The sequence below is a fragment of the Gadus morhua genome, chromosome 18 (genome assembly GCF_902167405.1).
Source record: "Gadus morhua chromosome 18, gadMor3.0, whole genome shotgun sequence".
In the NCBI taxonomy this organism is placed as follows: domain Eukaryota; kingdom Metazoa; phylum Chordata; class Actinopteri; order Gadiformes; family Gadidae; genus Gadus; species Gadus morhua.
The window spans coordinates 12,162,627-12,172,258 of NC_044065.1; the positions used below are offsets into that span (position 1 = coordinate 12,162,627).

General features: G+C 45.4%; 1 protein-coding gene across 1 annotated transcript; it reads right to left on the reverse strand.

The window, feature by feature from the left end:
• Positions 1-1,445: 1,445 nt before the first annotated feature.
• noc3l (NOC3-like DNA replication regulator) lies at positions 1,446-9,596 on the reverse strand. Its single transcript, XM_030339896.1, has 21 exons — positions 9,430-9,596; positions 8,933-9,137; positions 8,705-8,837; positions 8,256-8,413; positions 7,759-7,818; positions 7,432-7,562; positions 7,092-7,253; positions 6,855-6,948; positions 6,322-6,497; positions 5,978-6,106; positions 5,215-5,346; positions 4,990-5,070; positions 4,405-4,505; positions 4,205-4,277; positions 4,048-4,111; positions 3,689-3,760; positions 3,406-3,587; positions 2,870-2,998; positions 2,519-2,616; positions 2,162-2,246; positions 1,446-1,807 (listed from the first exon to the last, which is right to left on the reverse strand). The coding sequence occupies exons 1-21, from the start codon at positions 9,436-9,438 to the stop codon at positions 1,673-1,675; spliced, it is 2,409 nt and encodes an 802-aa protein (XP_030195756.1). The 5' UTR covers positions 9,439-9,596; the 3' UTR covers positions 1,446-1,672.
• Positions 9,597-9,632: the final 36 nt, after the last annotated feature.

Genomic DNA, 9,632 nt, shown 5'->3' on the forward strand with positions numbered 1-9,632 from the left:
ATACGCTGTAAAACCAAAATTTGAATCCACATCGTGTGTCGCCTTGTGGGGTTTGAGCGCAGTCCCCAAAAGACAGCAGCTCTCATGGTGGTCAAAGGACAGAAAAGGTCAGCAGGATCAAACAATGGGCTTGGTTCCCAATTGGCACAAGGAAGTCAATTTGCAAAGTTATATTGTAACAGATGTTAAAGTGAGGCCAGGAGAGACAATTGTGATTGTTTGATCACACACACTGAAATTGTCCTTTAACCAATACACCCAGAGTGCGGCCAACTCATGGATGTAAACAACCAGGTATTAGTGGGCTTGCTCCACAGAGAGGTGTGTTTATGCATGTTGGGGGAACACACACCGTGTGTGTGTTTGCCTAACTCTTCTGGTGAACACATATCTTGGCACGTAAATATATGGCCTGTATAAAAACTCTGCGGCTGTAGGTTTGTTTTCCTACACAGTCTAATGACATGAAGATGACGACTTGCCGGCTTGTTGACGTCGCCATGAAGGCCAGGTTGGCGGACCGAGATGTGGGTGTGAGCCTGTCAGCATGTATTTTCTTTCCATTGAACTCTTTCCACGCTAAGACAAACAAATAGCTATTTATACATGTTTGCCATGTTTAGTCTGCCGGGCGAATGAATATTCAGCCTTGTAACTCTGCGTTTGAGAGAGCCCAACTCTGGTGTACTTTGGGAAGAAACCCTTGGCCTCAGACTGAATTTGGCATCAACACAGGGTGTTCATTAACCTAATGCCCATTAGTGTGGTTAACAAGTGATGTATGGTGCATCTCAGTGATGATGACAGCTGTTTCAGATGTCGGCCAGCTGCCTCCCACTCGGGTAGAAAATGAACGGTCGCTGGTGGTACAGCCTGGTCTGGCCCATTAGACATGTGTACAAAGACGCAGACTTGGCTTTGACTTTTGGCTTGTGCGTCAACGTGGCAGCCATATTAGAAAGGCAGACTGGCCTGTAAACAAATACAAGAAAACGGGGGAGCTACCACTGTTCTGTATAAATAGCACTAGAAGGGTGACAATTATCAGACAAAATGACTCATTGGAATCAATTGACAAATGAAAAAGCTACCGTGCTTTTCATCCCCAAAACACAGTTCCACTGTTTACTTGTATGTGTTTACATGCCTCTCCAACATGGCAGTGACATTCACCTGTGCAGCATCGGGTTGACATTAAATGCAGCGTTCAGCGTGCAGATCTATGATATAAACAAATGTTGACATAGGATCACTAAAACCATACCCTATACTGGCTGATTTTTTGTTTTTTTACCAATTCTAAACATAGGTACCATAGGTCTGCATCGCTAAAACGATTTAGATTGTAATAACTGATGCACTACAACCTCAAATAAACAAATGTTTATTTGAGGTTAAACATATGGTGACAACTCATTTTAAAACAGAATTTGAGACAATAAAAATTCAGTTCATAGGAAAACTCTTTTATTTGATAACTATATTTGTTTACAGGATTAGGATTCATAAAAAACAGACATTTCTGGAGTTCTTTCTTGGGTAGTTGAGCTGAAGACATCCAAACCCTATGGTAATCAGTCTTTGCCATGCGCATCTTCTCAGGCCATACTGCTGTGGATTAGTCGACGTATGCGTGTATGCGCAGATTTGTGGGCGTGTGTGTACGGCCTCGTTACGTCGAGGTCTGTGTCAAGGCCTGAGAGAAGTCCAGTGAGGTGTCGTCGTCTTCGTCGGGAACAGACAGAACCTTGTCCACCTGTTTCTTCAGCTCTTGGTCCAACAAGCAATGTCCTATTGTGAAGTGATCCTGTGGCGCAGAAAACCTCATAAGAATCAGTCTCAAGTAGCACTGCTTGACACTCAGCCACTAGAGGGCGCAGTAGTTGGCCAGGCCCATAGAGCGTGACCATACGAAAACAAAGTCTGAATACATCCAGGACGTCGTCCCTTTATGTTACGTTTAATTCATATTATAAATTAAAGATATGGAAAGTTGTGCCCATAAACAGTGCCACAGGTCATCACATACAACTACGGTTTAGAGACGGGAAAACACAAGACCAATATTTGTTTTTAGCGAGAGAAAAAGACAGCACGATGTGAGGGACATACGAGTATCTTTTAAATTAATGAGAAACTAAAGTGGACATTTGCATCTTACCCTTTTCTTGGTGGTGGGCGCGCCGACGGGAGGGTTAAAGGTCATGTCTCTGAAACTGTAGTCTGCGAACAGCTGCCCGGGTGATCTGCGAAGGAAACGCAGCATTTAGCCAAAGCAACTTACAGTGAAGACGTATGCATGGCATTTAAGCAGCAGGTACGGGTTGGGGCATATTGCTCATGGATGCCTACAGGTAGACTGTGGACATGGGGGATGACTCCAGAGACCTTCCACTGGGAGTCGCAAACCCTTAACCACGACAGTGTTTTGGTTTAAAAGTGTAAATGGTTGTTGTGCCAATGTTGTTATAATTAGCAGGTCACGTAATGTTTTGGTTCCGAGTGAGTGAGTGAGTACCTCCTGCTGAGGTTCACACCGAGGGCTCCGGAACCGTCGCTGGGGGCCCCATGGCTGAGATGGGCTGCAAACTTCCTCACAATGGGCTGGTAATGACGCTGGAACACATAAACACACCCATCATCAACAGATAAAAACACACAAAGCCAATCTTCCACTGGGGTCACAACACATACTTTGTCAACATTGTCCTATCGCATTATTTTGAAACGTGCTAATATATACAGTTAAACATCATCTCATATTTCCATCAAAATACATTTTAAGGAAATATAAAGGTCGGTAGACATTTCTCATCTCACCATTACAGATTGTTTGTGGGCATGCATCAGTGTGTGTGTGATGACCTACCATTAGTGTGGGTAGTTCCCACAGGCTTGTGTTCTGGGGGTTGCAATACTCTGGTTCGTCCAGCTCGGGGAGGTACACCCCGCTGCCCTGGCCGTCGTTATCCAGGAGCAGGTCACACTTCGGGAAGGCCTGCACAGATTTCCCATAAAATCTTCCATCATTTTGGGTTGAAAGGAACACTTTATCTTACAGTCTATGATTGCTTGAAAACAGATCAGGGTGTTTTCTATTCAAAACCGCTGAACCTGCTGTCGTGCTTTTTCACTACAGCCATAACCCTTGAGAGGATTGGAAGTCACGAATGTCTAAACAATTAAACCAACCCACAGTTCAATCCACCATGAGATGTTTACTCACACACTAATTCTGTCTGTGAAGAAAGTGGTTGGTAGAAAAAAAGCCAAGACTGCAGTGAAAAACATACCTAGTGCGTGTTTCACTGCGGAGAAGAAAAAGGCAGCTAAACCCCAAACGTTCCAGAACACGTCTGACAAATCAAAAGAGGGAGAAGTTCCCCGTGAAGTTCTAGTACTCACGTGAAAGACGGCGCGGCTGGCGGCCATGATGCCTATGCTGGCGTTGGGAAGCACGTGCATACTGAGCGTGCACAGCCGCTTGACGAACGCCATCGCCCTCTGCAGGGTCACCTGCTTCCTGCGCTTGGTCAGCATCACGTCCAGGCACTGCAGCACGATGATGATGTCATCATTCGGCGCCCCTGAGGAGAGAGAGAGAGAGAGAGAGAGAGAGTTAAGTATCGGACTACAGATACATAATGCAGTTCATGCTGCCGTTTTAAATGGTCTGACGGTAAGTCACCTGCGTGGAGACAGAGGAGGGTCTTGTACAGATGAGTGTAGAACTTCAGCGGGTCGATGTTAAGGACGTCTCCTAAGAAAGAAATGTAAAAAATAATAATTGATTACCGTTGTTGGAATAGCGTTTCATAGGAAGAGAGACGACAAACAGGAGAACATGGTGACAATGTCTCACTTCTGCTTGGTAGAAAACCATACATTCATCTTTGTTGGCGGCAGAATCTTTAGCATTTCAACCCTTTGTAACAAAAACACATTTGTACAATATCGCCTCAAAGCTCGCAATAGTCATACATTTTGCATGATCCAATCAAATCATGAGGTTATTATTTGGAATCCTGTTAAACGTCGGACACTAACCTTGTCCAGAGAGGATGTTGAAGGCGGTCTGTATGCAGTGGAGGCTCTCTCGATTGGTCAGATCCTACAGAGGGACAATCACATCAGCCAAAACGGTTAAGGAGCTGAATGACGCCATGGATACTGTGTGGGGAATGCAGTGCTGGGATACACTCACCCCTGATCGGATGAGGTTCTGCAGAACGTTCAGCAGGTCGTCAAAGAACTCCAAATTGATTAGATGAGCAAATCTAAAGACAAATGCAGCCTCATTAAATGGATGCAAAACGATCGCGATAGAGTTTTCCAACCTCAAGGAGGTTAGCTGTCTGAGAGAAAGAGAAAGCGAGAGCGAGAGCGAGAGAGTGTGTGTCTTACTTGGCCAGTCCCTCCAGAACTGCGGGCAGCAGCACAGACTTCTGGGCCTTCTTGAGGATCCTGAAGTAGATCAGGAAAACGATGTCGAGAGTCTCTGTGTGCTGGTGTAGAGAAAAAATAAATAAATGGAGTCAGCAAAACATTATATACATGTGCATCAAGGGGTTTTGAGGAATAGGAAAAATACCAACCGGTTAGCCAATAGGGAAACAGAATACATGTTCTTATTGTTAGACATTATTTAACTAGTCGTGTGCCATCGTTTCATATGGAGGTAGTGGAATAGAGGCCTCTACGTCCCTTAGAATCGGATGGACTGTCGCTCTATCCCGTTAGCATAGCCAAACATCTGTATGGAGTCAGATGAGCAGCAGTAAAACAGGAACTGAAGACATCTAAAATATGTATTTGATGCATTTTTTTGAACATATTTGACCCAACATTCTGCTTAAAATAGCGTCAAAAAATATAAATGAAACCGTTATTTGATTTACTCTCCCTTAAATCGATTCAGTTTTTGTGGAAATAGGCAAGAAAAGCCAACTGTGGTATAATGGCGTGTTAGCAATAGGCTGTACATCCTACCAGTTTGATCTTCTTGTCTTTGTTGTCTGAAGCCTCAGCCTCCAGCAGCTCCTTCTCCAACTTCTCCTCGGCTTTCTTCCACTGGGGTAAGAAAACACACACACACACACATTCTGTCCAAAGAATTCCCGAAATATGCAAACATACATTCATAGTGATAAATATACACAAACGATGCTTAAAGATCATGTACCTCACACACACAAACACACAACAAACACACACCTTTCTCTGCATCCTGGAGAGGCTCTTTCTCCTCTCCTTGTTGTTCATGAACCTCTTCTTTGGCGCGGTTTCGTCCGTGTCTCTCTTCAGGTCCACCTCCCTGATCCTCAGCCACATCAGGGTCTTCAGCAGCTGGGGGGGGGGGGGGAGAGACGTGGAGAGGTTGAGGACAAAGCATGAAGAATGTAGGATCAAACAAGAACCCATCTGACCCGTCTTCAAGTTTTGAGCATGTAGCTGAGCCACAGTGGTTCGGACCTACAAGCGTCCTGGGAGGAACTACATGACCAATGGGATGGACAAATGGTCCAACCACTAACATGAAAAGTATGTTTTGAAAGTGCTTCCCAACAGTTTAAAGGCCAACATTCCAGATGGCTTTTTGTAATAAACCAGCAGGCGCACCAGGTTATAAAATAATGCCCCTTGAAATTAAATTAGTTTGATCAGAATCTTGGTAAAGGATTTAAAGTCGCAATGTCAATAATGTTAGCAATAAAATCAAATCCAATAAATTACATATTCTACAAATGTAAACACTGCCCAGGCCGTACCTAAACTCTCTTTGTTTAAAATAATCAAACTATCGAGACTCCTAAAGTCCCGCGACTCAGTGGGTGGATGAACTTGATTCATCCTCCCAAAAAGAAAGAAATAAAAAACAGTTTTGGTTTGAGAGTTTTTTTAACTCTTTAATCTCGTGCTAGTCCTTTCTAGTCCTGGACCCTCATTGGCTACAGGTGTGGGTGCTCTCCCTGCTCACCTCTGGCCTGACGTTGAAGTGGCGGCCCTTGATCATCCCGGAGAGGACCTTGACGGCCCCCAGAGAGGCGTAGCCCAGCCGGTCCTCCCTGAAGAGCGTCTTCATGGCCTCGCAGCACATGTCTGACACCTGGGCCGTACACACATCGTCAATCACTCAAGAACCACAACGAAAAGTTAACACTTTTTATTGAGTGATAACCAAGGTATCAATAACAAAACATGGATATATTTTAACATGGCACAAAATTAAAAGACAATATTATATCCTATAAAACGAACATCACCTTCTAAATTATTAAATATAACGATGCAGCAGGAGACACACACAGACACACACGTTACCTTTCTTGACGAGTCGTTCATCAGCGGCACCAGCATGACGATGATGTTGTTGTGGAAGTTGAAGTGCGGCAGCGCCACCAGCAGCTCACACACGCAGCGGATGGCCACCTCGGCCAGGCCGCGGTACGCCTGCAGGGCCACCGCCTGTGAGCGCTTCAGCTTCTTCTGCTTCCAGTCTGGAGCGGGACGGGACGGGACAGAGACAGAGACAGAATCAGAGAGGGGAAGAGGGGGGGACAGGGGGAGAGAGAGCAGAGACAGAGAGACCGAGTCAGAGAGGGGGATGAGGGAGTAGAGAGAGCGGGAGAGGAGACAGAGTCAGAAAGGGAAAGAGCAAGAGAGAAAGGAAGAGAAAAGAGGGAAGAGGGAGCGAGAGAGAGAGAGACAGAAACAGAATGAGACGGGGTACAATCGGAATGCGGTAGGTCAGAGCCTCTAGCTCTGAAGTTGCAATATAGTTCTCAATTTACGTTCCTGTTACATGGAAGTCCTTGGAGGTACGGAAGGTAAGTTGAAGTCAACCAGGTACACACCTTTGATGGTTTGCTCCAGGTTCTCCAGGTAGAACTTGTACTGACTGACCAGACCCTCCTCAAACTCCCTCAACTGCTGGGTATCCCTTTTCACCTGGAGACCAGAACACGCACATAGGATCACATGATGCAATACAGAGTTCCTACTCGTTTAAGCTTATCAGGGATGGAAAACAACTTGTTTAAATGCAAACACAAAGTAATTCATAATTGAGTGAATGTAGCGGTGGGCGTTACCTTGGCGTTCTTCTCCTCCTCGGTGAGGGGTCTGATCCGGAAGGCGGGAACGATGTCCTTGAAGATCTCCATGAGCGACACCATCACCAGCTTACGCACCGTCACCGCCACCAAAGAGTCCGTCTCCATCAGCATGCCACGCAGCTCTTTCAACTTCTTGATCTGAACACGGACGGAGCGACGCCATCGGTACAGCCAATGTTAGGGGCTATGGACTCAAGTTCATTGTGCTTTATTGAATGTGTTATAATTTGACAAATATGGGGGAAGGTTACTCTGGGAAAAACAACTGGATACATTTCTGTTGTGAGCACAGAGCCGCAGAAAAGGTAAACTTTACATTGTTGTTAGGGTCTGAGATGATGGCCGACCCCAGCATAGCGATACAAAGCTTCTTCTCCGTCAGTTTCTTGGCTCTGAGAGTCTCCCGCTCCTCTGCTGTCAGTGGTAAGGCCTCTTCTAGCTCCTCCTCTGGTGGAGTGGGACACATTGCAGCCATTAATAATGATCACCAGGGGCCACCCCATTGATACAGGAGTACAATGTTTTCATGCACACACTTTGGCAGTATTGGCTAATACATTATAGAGCATTGTATGAGTGCATTGTTCCCATGGTTGTGTTAGGAGTGCACTTAACACAAACTAAGTCCACTAGGAGTCCATACCGTTTGCTGATAGTTCAGCGTCCTCATAATCCTCTTCATCGTCTTCCACTTTTTGTTCAACTAAAGAAACAAAAACACAAGAAGGGGAAATTTCTCGCCCAATCAACACATGCCACAACACTTCAACACACCATAAAATACAACGGTTTAGGGTAAAGGAGGGTTATCGTCATCAAATTGTGTCATTTAATATTATCCGGTAATTTGCTTTTCATATACTTAAAAAAAGGAGAATGTGGAGCGCAGTTTCATATTCGTGAAGCCAAGGTAGTACCAGTATTACTTGGCTTTGCTGTAGTTACTATGACTAAGTGTTCTCTTTACGATCAGTAATTGCATGCATCTGTACAATGTATATGTAGGTCTACCAGCGCAATGACACGACACTAACAAATCTGAGCAACACTGGGATCAACATATTTCACAGAGAAGACACCGAGCGAATACTAACGACCAACCCCTGCCGGTAACCCGACCAGCGCTGGACCTCCTCTCACCTGGCTTCTCCATGCTCTGCGGTATGATCCTGCTCTTGTCTTTGATGGGCAGCAGGTGGATGACCTCCTTCTGCTCCTCCTTCCTCATCTTCCTGGGATGTTTCTCGTAGCTCTCCGCACTCTGTTCCCCCTTCCTCTTCTTGCTGTGGATCGGCTCGCTGCCACACCAAACAACAACAGGTTAAACCATCGCCGGGCAACAACCCAATAGTCAGCACAATACTGAAAAGTCCAAAGGGGAAATGTAATGTGGGGAGGAGAAACTGAAGTAGACCATGTACAGGCTCTGCAGAAGGCCATGATATTTTCCCTATTCGGTCCCAGACAGCACAGTCATTGCCTTTCAACTGATTCATGTTTATCTATAAAAGGTGTACCCAGAAGCTCATTCCCACCATTAGATGCACTGACAAAATGAGAAGAGGGGTGAGGGGGTTGTCAAGCGTTACCTTGATGACAGGTCCCTGGTAACAAAGGATGCCTTTCGGGCCATGGCTTTAATCTGCTCCAGGTCTTCATCCTCCATCATGTCTGTAGGAAGGCTCTCCAGAAACTCCTCATCTTCATCTTCCAACTCCTCCTCTGTCGTCACACATTGACACATTTGTTATTATATACTTCAACTGTGAGTTTGTATGTGAACCTGTCAACACATTCACCCTCCATCCCTCGCTCACCCGGCCTCTTCTTGTAGACCTCCAGCGGCCGTGGAGCCCGTGAGGCGGAATCCTTGAGCGCATTCCTCAACTTCCTCTGCTCTTTGCGGTGTTTCTTGTCGGCGTTTTCAGCTTTGAACCGTCGGTTCTTCGTCTTGTTTTCGATTTTCACACTGCTGGTCTTCAGAAGACGCCGAAAGGTCGGCTTCCTTTTCTTTGACTTCGGCTTGGGGAGCGAACGAGAAACACAGACACAAAACGTTGCCGTGATGCTTGATAGAGATCTAACTAAAGACCCGAACGGGCAATAACCTTAAGTAGTTTAACTTTAGACGTAAGCACAATAGGCTAGTATTTAGAATAGTTTCAAGGAATGCGATGTTCGTACGGATAAAGCATGTTCAGATCGTATATAGAAAGATTATCAACAGTACGTACTCTAAATTATAGAACCATAAAAACGTATTTTAAAAAGTAACCGTTACTTTGTCGCATGAGTTAGATGGGCAATAACTTACCGGCCCCATGGTGGAAGATGAATACTATATCCGATATGAATCTATCGTTTTGGAAACGGAATTAAATGAAATGTATATGCATACACTAGCCAGGAACAGTACCCGGTTGTCAACACACGTGTAATCCTGAAGCAAACCAAACCGGAAGTAAATAGAACATGCCCATGCTCCCGAAATAGCGCCACCTTGGGGTCTGGCGGTGA

Bases quoted from the DNA above. Each gene is read 5' to 3' on its own strand.
- noc3l (XM_030339896.1), bottom strand. The intron at 8,414-8,704 runs GTAACGCTTGAC...TTGGTGTGGCAG, and splicing joins ACCAGGGACCTGTCATCAAG to CGAGCCGATCCACAGCAAGA. The intron at 2,999-3,405 runs GTGAGTACTAGA...AAATCTGTGCAG, and splicing joins CCAGCCGCGCCGTCTTTCAC to GCCTTCCCGAAGTGTGACCT.